At 47.8% G+C, this 23,110-nt stretch overlaps 1 protein-coding gene across 1 annotated transcript in view; it reads right to left on the bottom strand.

Annotated features, from left to right (window-relative positions):
- The window catches only part of TNXB (tenascin XB), a 141,602-nt gene that overhangs the window by 114,266 nt on the left and 4,226 nt on the right, over positions 1–23,110 (bottom strand). The window contains exons 3-8 of the mRNA XM_015407589.1: positions 17,947–18,059; positions 15,179–15,332; positions 13,459–13,740; positions 11,694–12,395; positions 5,569–5,856; positions 2,284–2,583 (exon numbers count right to left, since the gene is read on the bottom strand). Of these exons, the coding sequence (XP_015263075.1) occupies positions 2,284–2,583; positions 5,569–5,856; positions 11,694–12,395; positions 13,459–13,740; positions 15,179–15,332; positions 17,947–18,059 (1,839 nt within the window). The remainder of the gene's footprint in view (positions 1–2,283; positions 2,584–5,568; positions 5,857–11,693; positions 12,396–13,458; positions 13,741–15,178; positions 15,333–17,946; positions 18,060–23,110) is intronic.

Genomic DNA, 23,110 nt, shown 5'->3' on the forward strand with positions numbered 1-23,110 from the left:
CATAAACATTTCCCCGAAACACATCTCTTGCAGCTGAGGTGATTTTGAGCACCAGAGCTTGGCTGGGGGGGAGTACGAGGAAATAAAAAATAGAGGGGTTGTAATGTATTAAAATAGCTTACTTCAATCGCCACATTCACTCCCTATGTTAAGCTTCGAGCCGGACGAAGGCTGCTCAGAATGGACTCACTATTGGTCGCTCCGTAACGGCGACCAATTAGAACTGTACCAATTCCTGAGAGGGAAAGACTCTCATTGGTTGTTATCTACACAACCTCATTGTTTGTTAATTGTAAATAGGCGTGGCTACATTAGCCCGGGAACGTTTAAAAGGAGCCTAGCTCCCAATGTTAATCTGTTCTGGTTATGACTGAATTCAAGCGCTTGTTCATATCTTCAATAAAGCTGATCACTTTGGTTGAAATCACTCTCCGGGTCTTTGTTAGCGGCAATCTAACAGGGGTAGAAACTGGGAGTTTTGAGGGGAGGAAATCTGTTCTGGTTATGACTGAATTCAAGCGCTTGTTCATATCTTCAATAAAGCTGATCACTTTGGTTGAAATCACTCTCCGGGTCTTTGTTAGCGGCAATCTAACAGGGGTAGAAACTGGGAGTTTTGAGGGGAGGGGGACATGCCGCACACACTGCCCATTCATGTACCCCTTCTGCAATAAAACTTGAAAACACCTTTCATTTCTACATAATTGGGGCAGTCCTCTGTTGTAGAAAACTGCCACCATCATGTCTGAGAAGATGGCATCAGCCAAGGCATGGGGTTATTAAATGCACATATTAATTATTTTTAAACTAGGTGTAGCCACCTTTCCATTTCTAAGCTCAAGTTGGCTCAGCTAAATAGAGGGGCTGACAGCCAAGATTAATTGGTGAATTGCTAAGACAGGTCTTGGGGTTCAATCCTTTTTCAGTGCCTTAAGCTGTGACTTGGTATCCCTGCCCCCAGTCCCAAAAGGGGAAAAGGCTGCCTGTGATTATTAACTGGTGAAGGGGAAGGACTCTGTCCATACTTGGAAGTGCTATTTGTGATACTTCAGGTAAGAGTTTAGGTCTTCTGTGTTTTGGCCTCAGGTTAATACAGAAGACAACAGAAAGGGGTGAGAATCATAGAGCTGAAAGGGCCATACAGGCCTTCTAGTCCAACCCCCTGCTTAATGCAGGATCAGACTCTAAAGCAGGGGTGTCAGACTTACAGCCCATAAGCCGGAACCAGCCCACCCATGGCTTAATCTGGCCTGCGACTCTTTTCTTGTGCTTGTCTGTATCATTTATAAAGTTTATATCTGCACTACTTGGCATTACATTTTACAGCACGCCCGGCCAGCAAAGCCTCATTTATGTCAGATCTGGCCCTCATAACAAATGAGTTTGACACCCCAGCTCTAAAGCATCCCTGACAACTGTTTATCCAGCTGCTGCTTGAAGACTGCCAGTGAGGGGGAGCTCACCACCTCCCTAGGTAGCCAATTCCACTGTTGAACTGCTTTTACTGTAAAAAACATTTCCTAATACCCAGGAAAGAGGAGGGAAGGACAGACATACAGCTACAGATGCCAGTAAGAGTAATCAGAGGAGATTAGTATTACATTTTTCCCCCTGGCAGAATCTAGCTCTTTTCTGGCATTATAGCTCTGGTGTGCCTGTTTGTGCCCTGGGAGAGTCAGCCTACGTATGATTCTTTCGATACACATGAGAGCCATTTTGCATGAAAAGGACAGCCTGTGTATTCTTCAGCCTGGTACACACTCGACAAAACTCAGATTTTCAAGGGCCCATGTTTGTGCTTCCCAAAGCGGCAAAATACATGCACTGTTGTTTTCACGCAAAATGGCGATCATGTATACTGAGAGGTTTGTGTGTAGCATGTTGTCCTGATATGTGAGAGAGAAGCACCAGAAATGAAAAGCCTGAAAAGGCCATCTGTTTCCTTTAAACGGCAGCATGCTGGACAGACATTTGACAGCGGAAATGTTCCTCAGCACTGAATTGCATTGAGAATGCTTCACATGTTGATTTCCTGCCTGTCACAAAATCGCTAATACTCAAGTGACTAAAAAGGGGCGGGGGGATCATTATGCAGAAGATTCCGGAACCGTTTCCTCAAGAGTCCCCTGTCCCATTGCACGTGGAAGGAAGCAGAAATTCAGGAGGTGAAGAGTGCCTTCCCCGCATCCCAAGTGCTATCCCTAGAATAAGTAAAGACATTACAGGAGGGAGAGAAAACAGCTTCCTGTGGATAAACACAGTCACATTAGCTTTTCTGCTGACCTGTAGTGACATCTTTAGCGACGGGGCCAAGTCGTTTGCGATTGGTGATGCCGTAGAGGTTGAACCTGTATCTGCGGGAAGGAGCCAGGCCGGGGACGGTGACTGTGTGGAAGGCCCCCTCTACAGGCAAAGCTTGGGCTCTGCCCTCAGCGTCCTTGAACTGGACCACAAAGGAATCAAAGCTCCCTGAAGGGACACTCCAAGACAAACGAACAGAATCCTTCGTGATTTCTGAGGCGTTAAGTTCTCCCAGGCTGGGTGGTGCCATCAGTTCCGTCTTCGGTTCTGACGCCACTGGGGCTAGGACAGAAGGGGGGGGGGATGGTGATGCTGGAACTAGAACTTAGCTGAAAGTTATTTTCTGAACGTAAAGCTCTACATGGATTGGGAGTGTGGTATCCGAATGACCGCATTCTCCCACCTATTCCTGCCCAAGAATTAAGATCACAGGGAGAGGCCCTCCTGACTGACCCATCAATCAGAGAAGCCCATTTCGTGGGTACACAAGACGGCATTTTCAGTGGCAGCCCCGTGATTATGGAATAACCTCCACAGTGAGATGTACCAGGCCCCCTCACTTCCGATCTTTAGGAAGCAGCTGAAGACAGCTTTATTTAGGACCGTATCTGATTAAAGCAGTCCTAAATTGTGATTTTAAATTTTGGTTTTATGATTCTTATGTAATCTATTTTTTGTATTTTATTAAGAGTGTAAGCTGCCTTGAGCTCAGTAAGGACGAAAGGTGGAGAATAAATATTTTCAATAAATAAATAACCTTTTTGGTCTCATAACTGGGATGGAGTAGGGGGACTATAAAAAGTTTTGTGAGGTTGCACGTCTTCTCCACCCGTGTCCCCTCATTGTGCTTCCACTACCTGTCTGAACAGTTCTGGTGGTGACAGCTACTTTCATGGTGCATCATTCACAGATGGCTTAAAATGGCACAAAGGGACTGATTCAGAAAAACAGGGAGGACCAAACAAAAAGAAAAAGGAAAAACAGGGAGGACCCCCCCAAAAAACCCTTCCAATGAATCATGGGAGGGGCCTGTGGGGTCTGGCCCCCTTAAATTTCATAATGGCCCCCTTAACTACTGTTTTAGAAGGAAGAGAGCACAGTCTGACCAAGATTCATTAAGTGTTCTTAAAACTGTAAAGGTCAAACACGGCATGCATGGGACTCCCCTTGCCCCAGATTCATTTCAGTGCTATGGACCAATGTTGAAGCAAGAATGGGGATCCACGATGGGGTTTCCCAATGTGTATTTCAGCCTTTAAAATTACCTACATGAGGAGGGCCTCAGTTTGGATCAGGACTGAGGCGATGGGGAAAAGAAGGGCTTTAGCGGTTCCCTCCTCATGCCTCCTCACTTGCCTTTGGAGGGGAAAATGACAGACACACTCTCTTGGCCTCTCTTTTCTCCCCTACATGGGGGAGTTTTGACGGGGAAACAGCAGGAGCGGGCAAGAGTTTTCCCCATTCCCCAGAACTGTTGGTTCATGGAATTATTAGGAGAAGGCAGATGAAACTGCTACCAAATCAAGTAAGTCTAGTTCAGAGGTCCCCAACCATTTTGAGCCTGTGGGCACATTTGGAATCCTGTCACAGGGCGGTGGGCACAAAAACAAAATGGCTATTGCAGGAGGCTGGAGCCAACCAAAAAATGTTAGAAAATGAGGTTGTGCATAATTTTAAGGCAGAAGCCCTTTTTCAGCGGGATGCCTTTTAATCTGCATGGAATAACCTCCACAGTGAGATGTACCAGGCCCCCTCACTTCCGATCTTTAGGAAGCAGCTGAAGACAGCTTTATTTAGGACCGTATCTGATTAAAGCAGTCCTAAATTGTGATTTTAAATTTTGGTTTTATGATTCTTATGTAATCTATTTTTTGTATTTTATTAAGAGTGTAAGCTGCCTTGAGCTCAGTAAGGACGAAAGGTGGAGAATAAATATTTTCAATAAATAAATAACCTTTTTGGTCTCATAACTGGGATGGAGTAGGGGGACTATAAAAAGTTTTGTGAGGTTGCACGTCTTCTCCACCCGTGTCCCCTCATTGTGCTTCCACTACCTGTCTGAACAGTTCTGGTGGTGACAGCTACTTTCATGGTGCATCATTCACAGATGGCTTAAAATGGCACAAAGGGACTGACTCAGAAAAATAGGGAGGACCAAACAAAAAGAAAAAAGAAAAACAGGGAAGGACCAAAAAACCCCAACAACCTTCCAATAAATCATAGGAGGGGCCTGTGGAGTCTGGCCCCCTTAAATTTCATAACGGCCCCCTTAACTACTGTTTTAGAAGGAGGAAAGCACAGTTTGACCATGATTCATTAAGTGCTCTTAAACTGTAAAGGTCAAACACGGCATGCATGGGACTCCCCTTGCCCCAGATTCATTTCAGTGCTATGGACCAATGTTGAAGCAAGAATGGGGATCCACGATGGGGTTTCCCAATGTGTATTTCAGCCTTTAAAATTACCTACATGAGGAGGGCCTCAGTTTGGATCAGGACTGAGGCGATGGGGAAAAGAAGGGCTTTAGCGGTTCCCTCCTCATGCCTCCTCACTTGCCTTTGGAGGGGAAAATGACAGACACACTCTCTTGGCCTCTCTTTTCTCCCCTACATGGGGGAGTTTTGACGGGGAAACAGCAGGAGCGGGCAAGAGTTTTCCCCATTCCCCAGAACTGTTGGTTCATGGAATTATTAGGAGAAGGCAGATGAAACTGCTACCAAATCAAGTAAGTCTAGTTCAGAGGTCCCCAACCATTTTGAGCCTGTGGGCACATTTGGAACCCTGTCACAGGGCGGTAGGCACAACAACAAAATGGCTGTCGCAGGAGGCTGGAGCCAACCACAAAATGTTAGAAAATGAGGTTGTGCATAATTTTAAGGCAGAAGCCCTTTTTCAGCGGGATGCCTTTTAATCTGCACAGCCAATCAGAAGCCCTGCTGGGGACAAGCCCCATCTGACTCTGCCCACCTTCTAAAAATACTTGGCAGGTGCCAGGAAAGCCATTGGTGGGCGCCATAGAGCCCACGGGCACCATGTTGGGGACCCCTGGCCTAGAGTTTTCCTTGTTGTCCTTGTGACTTTTGTTTAGAACTGGTTTGTGCACAGAAGGACAGCTGCAGTTCAAGAAAGGGTTTTTTATCCAAATCCCCTCCGTCACAGCTTCCAATGACATCCTGGAAGAGGGGTCCAGTCATGGGTCCACAGTGACATGTCTAGTTTGGTCCTCAGACGGAGAAATTCACCAGCACTCTGGAGTCCATGGCTCACCTGTGAATGCCTCTGTGGAGACAGGACCAAGTCGCTTGCGGCCTATGAGCCCATAGAGATTAAACTTGTATTTTCGGGAGGGTACCAAATCAGTGACTGTGGCTTCCCGGGAGCTCGCGTCCACAGGCAGCGCCTTCGGTTTGCCCTCAGCGTCCTTATACTGGATCAAAAAGGAGTCGAAGGTCCCCGTGGGACTGTCCCACAAGAGGCGCGCAAAGTTGCCTGTGACTTCTGAAACAGAGAGTGTGCCTAGGGTGGGCTTTTCACTGTCCGGCACTGCTGCAGGGGCTAAAACAAACAAGAGAGAATGATGGCTGCTAAGGAGAGAAGTAAACGGATGAAGAAAATGTAGGAATCGTGCCTGAGGGGTTTTTTTCGTTTTCCACTGGGGTGGACAATCTGGATGGCGGTATATCCTGGGTTACCGTTTTGGGCATGTGTCTTAAGGGAGCAAAAACTTCCCAGTTACGAAAGTGATAGCATATACTGTCAGCACCTTGACATTGCTGGCTTAAAATGGCGTCACTTCCAGACCTGAAGGGACTGTTCACATTTGACTCTCCCCCCCCACCAGCATTTTGCCAAATCCCCTGCACTCTTACTGTTTTGGCGGGCCACCCTTGAAGCTGGAAGTGATGTCACAGTGGCTGGGACTGTCTGGGGCCAATTCCTTCTTCTAGAGAGCAGAGGTATCAGCTAGTCAGAAGCTGCATGCCAGAGGTGTGCTTTTGTAGATAAGGTGTGATAAGTTAAATTATCCTCTGTCTCCAACAGTGGACAGACCAGCAGATGCCCCTCTGCCTAGAAAGTCCCAATTAAGAAAGAGGCAGCCATTTATAGGTGGCTGTCTACTACATCTGACAATTGGAGACTATCATATCAAACCCTAGAAACTAGGGTGCCATTTACCCACTTTTGGCAGGCAAACCCCAGCCAAAGCACCCCCATCCCTGTCAGTGTTCAAAATGGGAGAAAATGGGGAGTGGTGTCATTGACGTCACTTCCAGCTAAAACCTAGAAGTGACACCACTGACGTTCTAGGATTATAGTCAATCTCTATGCTTTTACTTTCAAATTTTAGACAGAAGTGACATCAATGTGTCGACAATGAAGAAGAAGAAGAGAAGAGATTGGGTTTATACCCCGCCCTTCACTACCCAAAGGTGTCTCAGAGCGGCTTACAAACTCCTTTCCCTCCCCCTCCCCACAACAGACACCCTGTGAGGTGGGTGGGGCTGAGAGAACTCTGACACAAACTGCTCTTTTTCAAGGACAGCTGTGCCAGAGCTTGTGACTGACCCAAGGTCACATCAGCAGGTGCAAGTGGAGGAGTGGGGAATCAAACCCGGTTCTCCCAGATTAGAGTCCGCGCACTTAACCACTATACCAAACTGCCTCTCTAATGTCCTTTCCCCCATGCCATGCCCCCCCCTACAATGTCAGTTAGAAAACTTCCTAGGTAGGGTTGCCAAGTGCGTCTTTGCCGGGAGCGGGGGGCTCCCGGCTGGCGTCTGGTGCATGCGCCGCACGCATGTCACCCGGAAGTGACGGGAGGACGCCAGGCACGCTGGGGGTGGGGCCACGGCCATAAAAAGGAAAACTATGGTGCCATTTACCCGTGGCTCCGCCCCCAGAATGGCCGTGGCTCCGCCCCCAGCGTGCCCGGTGTGCCTACGTCACTTCTTGGTGACACGCACGCAGAGGTGGGTTTTCCCCCGGGGCCCGATTCCGCGGTGTCGGAAATCGGGCCTCCAAAGTGGGGGTTTACCCGCCACCCGCCCCCACTTGGCAGCCCTATTCCTAGGTTATGAGAAATACATATTCTGACATATTGGTCACGCGCATTCTGAAATCATCGTGCTGACTGAGAAGGAAGAGTTAACAACTATAGCTTGATAAGTTCAGGGTCTAGCAAATATGCCATTGGGGACCAGATCCCACCACGTAACACAATTGCAAAAAGCAAGGGAAGAGGATCTTCAACTTTCCCACATGGGACATTTCCCTGAACAGAAACGCCCCACTCAATTACTTTATACCTTGAAAAGGGGAAAGATAGGTAGCCACATTGGGCCTGTCTTTTTCTCAGATTGGGGCTTAAGCCGGTCATGGTCGGGTGATTTTGATGAAGGAAATAGTACCGGGGAGGGGAGAGTTCAGTACCTCCTTCCCCATTGCTAGAGCCCCCCAGTCTGTCCTGAGGTCTAGCTTCAGTTGCTTTTTGCATATAAATTACATGTCTCAGGATGGATCTGATTATAGAACCCCAACGTCACAGAGCACACTGAGGTACCTGTAGATGCCTTTGTTGTTATTGGAGCACTGCGGACCCCATCAGGTGTCTCCCCACGTAACTCCAGGTCATATTCAGTGTTGGGGTTCAAACCCATCACGTTGACACTCCTTTCACTCCCAGGTACTCTGATTTCTCCTGGGGTTGCACTGGATTTAGGGTCCCTATACTGGAGGGAAAACGTGTGGAAGGTACTGGGTGGGGCGGACCAAATCACTCGGAGACTGTTTGGAGAGACGTCAGTCACGTTTAGGATGCCTACTGGCACCTCCTCAGGAGTTGTGATAGGACCCAGGGTGCTTTGGACCTTGGTTGCAGATGGACCTGGAGCTGAAGGAAGACAGGTGTGGAATGAGGGTTCAAGAATGCTCTTTCTGGAAGCTTTCCCCTTCTCCCTCCCAGCCGTAAACCAGCCAGCATTCCTCTCAGTTCTGTGGACTTTACAATTAAAAAGCAAAAGGTCTCTTGACTGCTGTTTTGAGGCCTACACAGAGCTGCCCTTGAAGCCTATCTGAATTATTCAGATAGCAATGTTGGCTGCCAAATTTTGTACTGAGAGTTCCTTTCACTAGTGCTTCAGGCTCTGCACTAAAATGCAATGAAATTTAACAGAAATTCCAGGTCTGAAAAAAAAATCTGACATCTTCCATTTTCAAAATTTTCTGTTTACTTCTGAATATCAGATCCCCCCCTCCAGCCTCTGCTTGTTTTCAGGACTGATCAATGAGCTGTTTCTTTATTTGCTTACTTATTTAATTAATCTGGTTTGTGCACAACACTTTCTACGAAAATATGCTGAGAATTATCATATTATATTTTCTCGGCTTCTGTGCTCATAGATCACCTTGGATGGACTGGTAATTTAAACTCTGCAAGGCATATCATAAAAACCATTCTCTAATCAAGGTCTTCTAAAACAGGAACAAAGCAAGTAATGTTGCATTTCAAAAGTCAATAGTTTTACAATTTGTGCTTTCTAAAATCCATGTTTACCCTGTTATATTTTCTTAACTCAAATCCAGTTGCATCCATGATTGAGAATGTCGAGGTGGAAAACTAATTAAAATACAATTTAAAGGCTGCATTTAATAGTTGTGCACAAACATTTTCAGCGTAAATCTAATGTTTTACAGAGAGCACAAATCCCACCTCCTGAAAAAGAAACTTCTCCTAGCTTGTCTTATATGCTGCCTGTGTGTGCCTTCATCGGTGGCAGCTTCATTGTAACTTCTTTTCCCTTAACTCAGTCTTCCCCTTCCAGGGAATAGTGACATCATCCCACCGCCAGCCAGATTTGTCTACATGATAATGATGTCACCAAGGGTAAATATAGCCAATTCAGAGCAAGGGCAACACTTCCTGGATTGATTGTCCTCACTCTGAATGTGCAAAGACATTCATGCCCTATCCAGCCTGTCCTAAAACATCACCTAGAAGGGGATGTTTTTCACAGACAGACAAAAGTATTTGTGAAAAGTAAAACTACCTTTCCAAGTTTCCACTCTGTTTTAACGGAAGCACAAGTTTTCTTTGCGAGAAATTCTGAGCTAGAACTAGTTGTTAGAGAGCTCACTCTTTTCCCCCAAACATAGGGGAGACTGAAACATTCCTAAAAAAAATCAGAACTGCAGCCAGGATGTACAAGGCGACTCATGAAATGGAGTTCAAATCAAGGACAACTGAGAGGTATGCCACACCCAAGCCCATATCAAAGCTGACCCTCTCTGAAGGTCAACAGATCACACTTTGGTAGGTCAGCCCCTAAACAAAAAAATTGTTTCCTTGAGGAAAGACCTCCAATACATCACAGGTAGGGTTGCCAACCTCCAGGTGGTGGCTGGAGATCCCCTGGGATTACAACTGATCTCCAGATGACAGAGATGTTCACCTTGAGAAAATGGCTGCCTCAGAAGGTGGACTCCATGGCATTATACTCCATTGAAGTCCCCCCTCCCCAAGCCTTGCCCTCCTCAGTCTCCACCTCCAAAGTCTCCAGGTATTTCCCAACCTGGAGCTGGCAACCCTAGTCTCAGCTAAATCCAAGGCAAGTATTTAAAAGACTGAACAAAAGAATGCAGCAGGAGGTGGGTGAGCCGACTTGATGGGCGTGTGGCAGAAGCCAACACGGCTGAAAACAGAAACAGTGAACAAAACGAAACCATTCAGAAGCAGCACGGAAGGCAACAGACAGAAGGACCCCTTTTGACCTGGGGGGGACAAATGAAGCAGTTAAACACAGAGCCATCTGGACACTCTCCACCAAGGACACAACGTGACGAGGGCTAAAAGTGTGGGGGCAACCGATCAGTTCACACACAACTATTAGCAGCAGGGCGATGTTTCGCAGAAGCTCGAAATCCGGCGAAATTTCCAAATTCAAATCTTGAAATTCTGAAAGTTCATTTTGGAGGGATCTTTTTTGAAAAAAATCCCTACTCTCGGTACTCCCGTTCAGCCCTAGAGACACCCCACTTGATCAGATGCAAGCGACGTCAGCTGGCAAACACACGAGTACAGAGAGAAAAAACTGTAAATGAGGGCGAACAAAACTTCCAGTCTGTGACAGGTATTCTAAGCTTGTTTTCCCAATACAGAAGCAACTTCTGCCTGCAGAAGAGGGAGATGATTTTCACTGATTGCCCACCCATATAGACCCAGGCTATGGCCCACCTACAATTTTTAGGATTCCACTGAGGCTCCATGTACATGAGATGGACTAAATAGCTGCTTCCCCAGACTGTCTGTCCAGGGTAACAGGTGGATGAGTAGGCTACAGTTCCTTTGGGAAAGTCCCAACTGGAGCAGGAACGGTACCTGTGACGGACAGAGGAGACTGTACAAGACACATCTCTCTGGGACAGAATTCAAAGTTTGGGTCTGGGGTACACAGCATCTCAAGCTCTGTAAACTCCGTTTCCTAGAAGCTGACCCTGAGCCCTGGGAGTACAGTTTCGAGAGAGGCCACAGTGGAAGGGTTTAGGAGGTAAACTCCCCCTTCATCTAGTACAGTTCTGCTGATGCTAGATAGGATCCACCCCTGGGACTTCTCTACAAAAAGCTCACATACAAGGTCACAAAAACGACCATTTACAAAAGCAGTGTTGGCAATAACATGATCAAACAGCTGTCGTAACTGTCCACTGAGCACTGCTTAACTTTTCCATAATTGCTTTTTGCACAGAAATAGCACATTTCACAGCCTTTTGGCCCCCACTGTCAACAATGTTTTTGGTCTGTACCCATGTGTAGACGTCACTGCTGACTGAGAATAACACATCATGAATCTTACACAAGTGGGCTCTAGTCCACAAAAGCTTCTGCCACAATAAATCTAACACAAGACACCGTGGCTAGGGATTTTTTTGTGTCCCCCCACACACTGTGACAGGCTAACTTGGCTACCCGTCCAGAATTTCCAACAACATAGAAACAGACTGAACATGAACACATTGGCGGCGGGAAGCATCGTGTAGCAAAAAGACAAACTTTGGAACGGTGAGCGACGGCATTGTTTGGCTAGAGGAAAGAAGGGAAACGATTAGCGGGAAGGCACTATACCAATCGTGTAATGGATGATACAGGTAACGAGAACAACGAACATCCTGGCTACAGTGAGGGGGAAAAAAGGGAGAGAAAGTAGTTAGCAAGCTGGTGTCTGAAAACTTCCTGGCAAACATAAAAGCCACGTATGGTTTAAGCTCCCAAGCCACGCGTAGGCACAAAACAAACTTGTAGATGCTTGGAGATGACAAGGCATGGGATGGGATAGTTGCAGGCAAAAAGGAGAGAGCTAGACACCCTGGGAGACTGGCCGTCCTACCAACCCTGGTACCTGTGCTGGTTACAAAGGAGTAGGACTTGGAGGAATGTCCTTTCACCACCCCGTGAATCTCCACATAGTAGGTTGTGCCCGGAGTCAATCCCGTGACGATGGCTGTCGGCGTGCCCCCCGGCACCACTAACTCCCCACATTCTTGACTCCCTGTCTTGTGGTAGTGGATAACCACTTCGTCTGAGAGCTTCGTCACACCATCCAAGGACACTTCCAGGCTGTCTGGGGAGCTGACGACCACAGCTGGCTTGGTGTGCTCTGTGCGGGTATATCCATTTGAAAAGACACTTTGACCCTGGAGGCCATTTGTCAGAGTGGGAGTGTCAGTCCCTTCACCGAGGCGCTCATAGATCATCTCTTGGAACCCCACTGGCTTTCGACGGATTATGTAGGTGTAGATGGCTCTGGCCACGCTCTCTACGGTCTGATTGCTTCGGAGGGGGTACTTAGTGGTACGGACGTAGCTCTCCAGGCGTTCGAGGAGAGTCCCATTGAATGAGGAGAGTGTGGCTGAGATGTTTTGCACCATCATTTTCAGGGAGAATTCATTGGATAATGAGGTAGTGCTGGACACGGGATGGCTCGGGTGGGGCTTGTGGTCTGGCTTCCCAACCTCAGAACCAGAGGAGACAATGCTGGGCTTCAGCTGGGAAGATGGGGATGGAGTTGCATATAGGTGGATTACTCTGCTCGGTACCGGCACTGGTGGGATTAAAAATGGAGGTGGTTACGGCAAAGAACTGAACGGAAAGGAAGCGATGATGGTGATGGAGATGGCGTGCCAGGGAGGTGACAACTTCGGGAGGACTGAAGTCCTGCGTGATACGACTTCCCAGCTTCCCCAACCTCCCCAAACCCATTAGTACTGGAGTTGACACCCCACAGAAGGGACGACCGTCCATGTCCCGTTCTTTAGTGCCTGCAATAAAAGAAACTGAGTTAATCTGTGTTTCCCACCCCACCCCTTCGTATAATTGTCCTCATGGGCCCTCCATCCACCTTCTGTAGCTGGTCTTCAGACACCCGTAGCACAGTAAGAGAAGGGACAAACGAAAAGGGGAAAGTCGGCCATCTTAAGACAGTAAACCAGTGTTGCTGGAAAAAGAAAAGAATGAGATCATCTGTGGGAGGAAAGGAGGGGGGGGAACATATTTAGAAGGACTCCAAGACATAAGGGTGTGTGTGCACTCACACGTTCTTCTTCCAGAAGTCTTTCCATGCTCAATTCATTCCCACTTATATCACTAGCAAGTGGTTTCAACTTCCTGTCAAAGCCCCTTCTTGTCTAGTGACCAAAGCAATAAATAATGTACGGTTTGAAACAAAATTGCCATGGTGTTCCTCCCAAAAGGATTCTGGGAGCTGTAGTTTTACAAGGATGCCACAAATTCCCTTAATTCCTTATAATCTTAAATAACAACGCTGCTCTGGGAAGGTTGGCTTGAGACTCACTTAATTTTATAGGGGAGGCATATGCCATTTCACGTTCCACCTGTGCACCATCCTCATCCTGTTACCTTAACTTTCCCTTCTCCCTAAAAACAAATCCCACACCAGGGCTCGGCAAATCCCAAGTTGTCACGGCATCGAGAAATTTCATTGTGTCACCTCGTATTTTCAGCAACAACTTTATTGCAGTGTCCCTCTGCAGTTCCCTATAGAAGCACAAAGCTTATTTATCATTTCATATCCACTCCCTTGTCATTCCCAGTATTGAGAGAGGTGATAACATCAGTTTCCAAATTTAACCCCCCCCATGCCCTACCGGTAGTGCTGGCGGTGACGCTGGTGGGTCGGCTGCTCTCGCCGGCTTGGCGGGCAATCAGAGTGATGCGATATCGGGTGCGGCTCTCCAGGTTTTCCAAGGTAATGCTCTCAGGTTCTGCTGGCAGCTCCAGGCGTCTGGGAGGCTGGGAGGGCCGGGCAGCCGCCACAGGCATGTAGCTTAAGATGTAGCCATCAGGGCGTGCGGTGGGCGGATCCCAGTGCAAGGTCAGGGTGTCTTCAGTGGACCCCGATGGGCGCAGGCCTCGAGGAGGTGCAACCCCTGGGAGAAAGGGAGAGACATCTATAGAAGGGAGCATGGAAATGGGGGAGGGAAGAGACAGCCACAGGTGACAGAAGATGGGGTTTGCTCAGAACGAAGGGCCTGAGGGACTATAAAAGTGAGGACTAGAACCCTGATCATGTTGGTGCAGAACAGTACATGCAATGAAGTAATAAATGACTGGGGACAAAAGAGTGGGCGGTTTCAAATTCAAACTTTGTTTCACAATAAATAATCATAAATTCAATGAGACTTACAATACAGTAAATTGTTAAGATAACATGTAGGTTTATAATGAAGGCTCAAAATTAGTGTAAAAATTTATCTTAAGGCTAAAGATATGACCTTTTTATTTTTCTTAGGTCTTCGTTGAACACCTTGAAACATCTTGTTCATTCTTTCAGAGGGAAAATATTCTTGAATATTGTAATAATGATGTTCTACTATCTGCTCCCGTATTTGAAAAATATAGTTTTATTAATATAGCTGACCCTCCTTTTTGTATGTAACTTTTCGTATTTGAAAGCTTTTGATGAATCCCTATTTCCCCTAGCCCTTTTCCTTCTGTATCTCAACTTTCTTTTGAGAAAATAAAAAAATAATAAACAATTATAAATTCAAAGGGGCAGCCATCTTAAACAAATGTTTGCTTTTAGTAGCTGAGTAAAGTCTGCTAGGTAGCAGAAAGCCATTGGGATGGGTGCTGGCTTGCTATTCCTTTGTTAGGCTCGTGGCCTGGAATATACCGTCTTCAGGACTCTTTTATCCAATAGAACCTCCCCCTGATCAGGGAAATGGGGAGCAGGTAAAAACTTATTGTATTGTTTTTAACTTTGTGCACCGCCTCAAGCAGCATTCTGGAGAGGCAGCCAAAAGATTTCCTAAACAAATAACAAAATAATTATGTACCTGTGTTTATTAGTCAATGTATGTTGTGTCTGAATTACGGTAAGTGATGCATCTGCTGAAACTGACAAGTACAGGGGACCAGTGATAAATATTATACTGTCCAAGAAAAAGAACATTTGAACCATACAATTCTTCGTCTTCTTCCCCCCCCCAAATGGAGATACGATTGACCATCACAATAGGCCCCTGAGAGCTCAGCCAGAAGATATTAGTGGGTATGTTATATGTCACAATTTCAGTTCGAGTGAAAATCTTGATAAAACAGAAATTCCAGGAATTCCTCTTGCTTTTTAGAACATGCATCTCCCGCCAGTATCTCCCCCACTCCACAGGCCATGTTGACTTAGCTCTGGAGTCTGACCATCCGCCCATAAAGAAGTTAGGTGGCGAATCAAGCTACACTTCCACCCCTCAGGATCATAGTGTATGGACGTACCTGCAAGCGGCCCTTTGGTTGATGCAAGAGAAAACAGGAAAGACAAGAGCGGAAACCGCAAACACAGACACATACAGCATCCTGGCTACGTACGTGTACGCACGGTCTGGCTGACAGGGGGCCCGTAGCGCTGCCCTTTCTCGGCCCGGATGGTGACAGTATACTCCTTTCCCGGTTCCAATCCCTTGCGTTCAAAGGCGGTCTCAGTGCTGGACAAGCGTACAGATTCCCCTGCCTGGTGATTCTGCTGTGGGTAGAGAAGAGGGAGAAGGACAGTGTGAATTCACAGGACGGATGGGAAACACCCACCCCTCACACAATAAGGTCTATTAATGAAAAACATACTGCTTCTGAACATGGAGAGTCCAAGACTTCGCGCAACCTGTAATTAGAAATATTTGGGCGTTAACTTCTCTCCAGAAGATCTGAACCTTGGGACGAGAGTCCAAGACTTCAGAGCAATAAGTACGGTCAGTAATGAAGCTGGTTAGGGGAGTCTCAGAAATGAGGCAAGCGGGTATTTTTAACCTGGAGAAGATGGAGGGAATTGATGATCGTTTTCTTGGGATACCTGGGGAACATGAAAGAGGGCCAAAGACTTGTCCTCTTGTGCTCCGGAATGTAAGACTAGATCAAATTGGCTTAAGTAGACGTTGGTGGAACATTAGGGGAGACTTCCCAGTGGAGAGCGCAGTTTCACAATGGTGCCAACATTCAGTGTTCCCTCTAAGCTGTGGAGTCTTGTGAGCAAAAATTCTGCTTTGTGAGTTACTGGCTTGAAAGTTGTGAGCCAGTGATTTGGCTACTGCATAAATCAGTTTGCTCTGGAGCCATCCTTCTTGAGCTAAGACAAAAATCTGTGAGCTGGAGGCTAAAAAATTGTGAGCTAGCTCACACTAACTCAGCTTAGAGGGAACACGGGTGCCAGTTATGGGTATTGGGCCCACCCTCCCCAGAGGTCTTCATCCAGAGTCCAGACTGCTGTCTGTCAGGAATGCTCTATCATTGGATTGAGGAGGGGTAGGACTCAATGACCTAAAAGTTCCCTTACAACTCTGACTGACATGTGTGAGTATAATATCGAGGGTTTATTTCTGTTTCTCCTGAAATTATATGTTTCACTGGATGATCCTGAGTTCTGCTGTTTTGAGGGACAGCGTGTTTTCTCTCAGGAATACCTCACCATTCCACAGTCTCAGATCACCTCTACACTTTAGCTATCTTCCCCACCCAGTAAATTAAAAATCATAGATCTTTAGCTTTTGTCTAAAGTTGCTCCTACATGACCCTAACCACTGTAGTGCCTACTTTCTTGTACTTTTTTCTGACTCTACGCGATGAAATGAGAAGGACAAGGTCAAGGCTGGCATAAGGGGTCTGCCTGACTGGGAACTTTTCCTGTCAAAGGGCCCAGAACTGGCCACAGTCACGCCCATGAGGAGTTGGAAACCGGGTTGCCATCTACTAGGTGGGGCCTGGAGATCTCCTGGAATTATAACTGGTCTCCAGATGACAGAGATCAGTTCCTCTAGAGAAAGTGGCCACTTTGGAGGATGGACTTTGTGACATTATGCCCCACTGAGGTCCCTCCTCAAACCCTGCCCTCCCCAGGCTCCACCCCCTAACCTCCAGGAGTTTCCCAACCCCTTGGACAGAGGGGGGCAGAGCAACAATTCTCTCTGGCTTCCTTCAGCCCTGACAGTAGGGTTGCCAGGTCCCATTGCCATGCCAGTGGGGGGATTGGGGGGGGGGTGTTCCGAGACATCGCTGACACTATGACATCACTTCCAGGTGATTCCTTAAACCAATGACGCTCTGGTTTAAGGGCAAAACTCTATGGTTTTAGGCAGGGGTCATTTCGTAGAAAAAGAGGTGCAGGAGCTCATTAGCATAGCTCATTAGCATAACTTATTTGCATATGCCACACCCCCTGACATCAGTGGAAGTGTGTCAGAAGGCAACACCCACCACTCAGGCTCCACTGGACTGTTTTGGATTGCTAGCTATTGGGGGGGGGACGTGCAGATCTGTCCTCGCAGAGGAGGGAGAGCTTGTACCTGAATAAAACTTGGTCTTAAAGGTGCCACTGGACTATTTTGGACTGGGGGCCAGGGGAAGCTCGGCAACTTACCTGGCTGCTTCTTGCTCTGACTGAGGGCTGCTGGGAGCAGGGGGTGGGGCTTGTTGCGTGTGCCCGCCCCCTGGGCTCTTTACTGCCGGAGTTCCGCTCCTGTGCGCTCCTGCAGGAAATGACCCCTGGTTTTAGGTCAAATTTACCATAGAGTTTTGTCCTCAAACCAGAGCGTCGCACATGATGTCCCGGATGTGATGACATCACTTCCAGGTGACGTTCTTGTGTCAGGGAGATCACGCCCAGATGTGGCTGTTCAGGGGCAGGGTTTCCCCCCTGGCCAGTTGACCGGTGGTGGGCAGAAGCCCCAAAAAGTGGGAGAACCCCTGCTGGGATCTGGGGACTGGCAACTCTGTCTGTCAGAGACCCTCTAGTGATAGATGGGAGGGAGGGGAGATGGAGTAGAGGAGAATTAGGGGGTGATGCAGTTTGCCACTGGAGAGTATGTTGCTTGCTCCGCCACCTGATGTCAACCTTGACAAAACTGAGCACTGAATCCCAGAATTCTGGCCTCTCACAGATTTAAGCAACTGCTCTCCAATACCTGCTGTCTTGGTGTCATATAGCAATATGTTCCCTGGCCCTCTTTGGCCTACACAGACATTATCCTAGACAACTGGATGAAATAGAAGCAAAGAGATCCAAAGCATCTCCATTCGCATGTGCACACACACGCACACACCCCACCACCACCACCAGAAGCACGTTGTATCAAACAATTGACCATTACCACAGGTGCCACGTGGATCTCATATCCATCCACAGATGTCTCCGGGCGGCTCCACTCTAGTCGGAAAGAAGTTTCATTTCGACTGGACACACGGGCGCCAATGGATGGAATTTCTGTGTAGGCCGGGAACAGGCAGGTTAGTGTCAGAAATGAAGACTTCCTAAAGACTCTTTGTCATCTCTTTATTCAGAGTTCTATTTGCACAAGACAAAATCCAAAGGATGGGGAAAATGGACCCACCCTGAGATTTAAGGTAACACCAAGTCGTTTTCTGCCAAATTGCTCCCCGCTTTAGTTTGGGGTAACGGCAAAGGGGGTGGAAAGGCTGAACTTCCATCTCATACCACCATGGGTCCAATCTGGAGTGGAAACAGTATGTGTGGGAGTCTGGGGTTGCCAAGCTTCAGCCGGGGCCTGGAGAAATCCTGGAATTACAACTGCTGTCCGGATGACAGAGATCAGTTCCCCTGGAGAAAATGACTGCTTTGGAGAGTGGACTGTATGGTATTATACCCTGTTGTGGGCCCTCCCATCCCAAAACCCACCCTCCCCAGGCTCCACCTCCAAATCTCCAGGAATTTCCCAAACCAGTGTTGGCAACTCTAGGAATCACAGAAAACACACAAGTCACATATTACTATGTTATTGTTCACAGGGTGGGGCCATGAAAATCAACCATAGCAACCACATTTTTATTTCACCCGCCTCCATTTTTGTCTCACAACATGTACTGTCACACTAGCCCAGCTGGATCAGGCCAGTTGTCCATCTAGTCCAGCGTCCTGTTTCCAACAGATGCTGCAGGGAAGCCTACAGACAGACCAAAGCCCTTCCCTGCTGACCCTTCCCCACAATCTAACAATCTGCTACTGAACCTGGAGGCCCCAATCAACATGAACAGTACACTTAACCTCTGTAAATACGTCCACCACCCTCTTTATCCTAAGCCAGTGGCCACAGCCACATCTTGTAGCAGTGAGTTTCCCTTGTCCACCACTCAGTGTGTGAAGTTGTCTTTCCTTCAGTCTTATCTTGGACTTAATGCCCATCAATTTCATTGGGTGGCCCTAAATTCCTGGAATGTGGAAGAAAGAGGAAAATTTCTCTCTGTCCACTTCTTTCACACCATGATTTTGTATATTTCTATCATGCCAGCCCCTTCTCCAATCAGTTTTTTCTTCTTCTTCTAAACTCGAACACCAATTAAGCACCAATTGGGTGGCCCTAAATCCTTGGAATGTGGAAGAAAGAGGAAAATTTCTCTCTGTCCACTTCTTTCACACCATGATTTTGTATATTTCTATCATGCCAGCCCCTTCTCCAATCAGTTTTTTCTTCTTCTTCTAAACTCGAACACCAATTAAGCACCAATTGGGTGGCCCTAAATCCTTGGAATGTGGAAGAAAGAGGATAAATTCTCTCTGTCCACTTCTTTCATACCATTCTGTTGTTGTTGTTCAGTCGCACAGTCGAGTCTGACTCTTCGCGACCCCATGGACCAGATCCCGCCAGGCCCTCCTGTCTTCTGCCGTCCTCTGAAGTTGGCTCAATTTCATGCTCGTTGCATCTTTGACACTGTCTAACCATCTCATCATTTGCCGTCCCCATCTTCTTTGACCTTCAATCTTTCCCAGCATCAGGGGCTTCTCCAGTGAGTGCTCCCTTCTCATTGGGTGGCCAAAGTATTTGAGTTTCAGTTTCATTATCTGGCCTTCCAGGGAACAGTCAGGGTGGATTTCTTTTAGGATTGACTGATTTGATCTCCTTGCAGTCCAAGGGACTCTCAAGAGTTCACACCATAATTTTGTATATTTCTATCACATCAGCCCCTTCTCCAATCAGTTTTTTCTTCTTCTTCTAAACTAGAACACCAATTAAGCAGCGAGGGAGCAACTGGTCCAAGATGATACAGTGAGCTTCCTGTCAGAGCGGGAAGATCTGAACCCAGATTCCCACCTACTCCACAGGTATTAGTCTAGGGAATTGAACCCAAGTCTCCCTGGTCGTGATCCAGCACACTAACCACTACACATCACATCCTCTCATCTTGTCCTCACCTCTGTCCTCCTGAAAGCCCCCTGATAGTTCTGCCCTTCTCATGGTACAGGAGACCCTCATGGAGAGGAAAGGCCTGGCTGACAACGTGCCTCCCCCCCCCCTTTCCTTGAACTGAACAAAAGGCAGCAGATTCCTGAAGAAAAGCCAGGTTGCCCCTATCGCTGAAAGAGAAAGCTAGAAATCCACCAGGACATAATCAGTCCCACTCCCTTCTCCCTCCATTTCCTTATCAAAATGAGGTTTCCTCTGATAAAAGTCCCCACGTCTCATGAGGGTCTGTGTTGGAGTTTCAGAGGGGTTTGGTCTTCTTTTCCAAGGCAGGGAGTTCAGTCTCAGGCTGAGATGCCCCAAAGCCAGCAGGATATCATTCATGGAGACTGAAGGCTTAAAGTCTGTGATCTCACACATGAGAGGGGACTTAAATTCCAGTCTGAAGCTGTAACTAGTTGTAGAAGTGCCTCAGCCAGGCTGTTCCTTTAGGGAGTTTGGAAGACAGGGACTGCTGAAGCAGTTCACTTCTGTAACACCAGAAAACTGTTTCTGTTCTTCTTTTTAAACTCTTTCACAGTGAGCAAAAATTCTACTTTGTGAGCTGCTGGCATTAAAGTTGTGAGGGAGCGATTTGGCTGCTGCATAAATTAGTTTGCTCTGGAGCCCTCCTTCCTGAGCTGAGACAAGAATGCGTGAGCCGCAGGCTAAAATACTGTGAGCTAACTAGGGTTGCCAAGTCCAAATTAACTTACCGCGGGGGAGTCCCTTGCCGTCCTGGGAGTCCGTGCATACGCGCAAAGCGCACGCGCTGCCGCAATGATGCCACCCGGAAGTGACATCATCACATTGGCATGTTGGTGGCGGAACCACTAGGATTCGAGGGAAAACCATAGAGTTTTCCCTCAAATCATAGAGCGTCCCACCCCCAACGTGGCCAGTGTGATGATGTGCCGGAAGGGGGTGGAATTCCCCCCGGGGCTCGATTTGCTGGCATCAGGTAATGGCGTCGGGTAACGTCGGGTAACGGGCCTCTCAGGCGGGGGTTTACCCGCCCCCCGGGGGGACTTGGCAAGCCTAGAGCTAGCTCTCACTGGCTCAGCTCACTCTAGACCCCTTCCAGTCCGGTTATTGCCCGAGACATGGGACAGAGACAGCACTGGTTGCCCTCACGGACGACCTCCGGAGGCATCTGGATCAAGGCGGGTCGGCAGTGCTGTTGCTCTTGGACCTGTTGGCAGTGTTCGACACGGCTGACCATCAGCTACTGATCCACCGCCTCGCCGACTCTGGAGTTCAGCAGCTTGCCTTGCAATGGCTCGTATACTTCCTTCAGAGTTGGGGACAAAGGGTGGTGCTAGGGGAACAACTGTCTTGAAGGCACCCACTGACCCGTGGTGTGCCTCAAGGGGCGGTACTTTCCCTGATGTTGTTCAACATCTACATGTGCCCCCTTGCCCAGAGGCATGGGCTGGGGTGTCACCAATATGCGGATGACACCCAGCTCTATCTGCTGTTGAGCAGCCAGTCTGGCTGTACACCGGAAGATTTAGAACGGTCGTTATAAGCCGTGGTTGGTTGACTTAGACTGAGTTGACTGAAACTGAATCCGACGAAGACAGAGGTCCTGTGCCTGAGTCGGGGTGGCCCAAGGGTAGGGAACCCACTCCTTACCTTCGATGGGGCGCAGCTGGTGCCAGCACCAGAGGTTAGGAGTCTGGGAGTGCTCCTGGATGCCTCTTTAACAATGGAGGTCCAGGTAGCAGCCACTGCCAAGTCAGCCTTTTACCATCTCCGGCTGATTAGGCAGTTGGTTCCCTCAGCCGAGAGTCCCCCGCTATGGCGAAAAACAGACTTGGCAACCCTACCTCAAGATTAGACTACTGTAATGCTCTCTACATGGGGTTGCCCCTCTCCCAAATCCGGGAGCTGCAGCTGGTGCAAAATGCTGCGGCCAGGGTGTTGATGGGCCTCTCTATGAGGAAGCACATCCAGCCTGTTCTGAAAGTATTGTACTGGCTGCCAACAGCATACCGGATTTGCTTCAAGGTGCTGGTTTTGACCTTTAAAGCCCTTTATGGTTAGGGTCCGGCATATCTGTGGGACCGCCTTTCCCCATGTTCCCCAGAAAGCACTGCGTTCAAGGGCCCAAAACCGGCTGGCCCTCCCAGGCCCCTAGGATGTCAGGCTGGTGATAACCAGGGCCAGGGCCTTCTCAGTGGTGGCTCCATACTGGTGGAATGAACTCCCAGAAGAGATCAGGGCCCAGCTGGACCTTTCACAATTCTGCAGGGCCTGTAAGATGGAGCTCTTCCACCAGGCCTTCGATTAGAAGCCGCCTTAAACACCAAGGAGGGACCCTGTGCCCTGGCTTTACCACCTGCAGCCTGGCTCGCTGCATAAATTAGTCAATCAAAATGAGCTGTTTTGAGAATGCCATCAAGGACTAACACCAAAGTAGTGGTATAGCCTAAATTAGGAAATTGTTGATGTACTTTAATTGATCCGGCACTTTAGGAAAATGAATAATTGATTGTTTATGTATGTTTTAACTGTATTTTTATATATACGTTTTATGTAAGCCGCTCTGAGCCCGCCTTGGCGGGGAGGGCAGGGTATAAATTGAACAAACAAATAAATAAATAATAACACTGAAACTGATCTCCAGGTGATAGATGGCAGTTCACCTGGAGAAAATGACCACTTTGGTAGGTGGACTCTGTGGCATTATATCCATTGAAGTCCCTCCCCTTCCCAAACTCCAATTAATTCAAATGATGATGGTCATGGGGAATATCATTTCTGGTTGTCAAAATCTTCACCCACTTCTCCCCCAAATTTTCTCATTGGCCCTTTATCAATTTTGTCAGAGCCAAACTAGACATTATGGTGGCCAAGGGTTGGACCCATGGTCGCCAATGCCATTTTTGAGGAAAATTTGGCCATTTACAAAGTGTTTATTTATTTATTTATTCATTCATTCTTTGGATTTATATCCCGCCCTCCCCGAAGGCGCAGGGCAAAGTGTTGTGAGGCCACTGCATGATGGGACCAGGTGATCTTGTCCCCCTCCAACGCCGGTCGCTGAAGCAGTGCTGCCGTAACATCTAGACAGCCC

The sequence above is a fragment of the Gekko japonicus genome, unplaced genomic scaffold (assembly GCF_001447785.1).
Source record: "Gekko japonicus isolate JY-2015 unplaced genomic scaffold, Gekko_japonicus_V1.1 scaffold1238, whole genome shotgun sequence".
Taxonomy (NCBI): Eukaryota; Metazoa; Chordata; class Lepidosauria; order Squamata; family Gekkonidae; genus Gekko; species Gekko japonicus.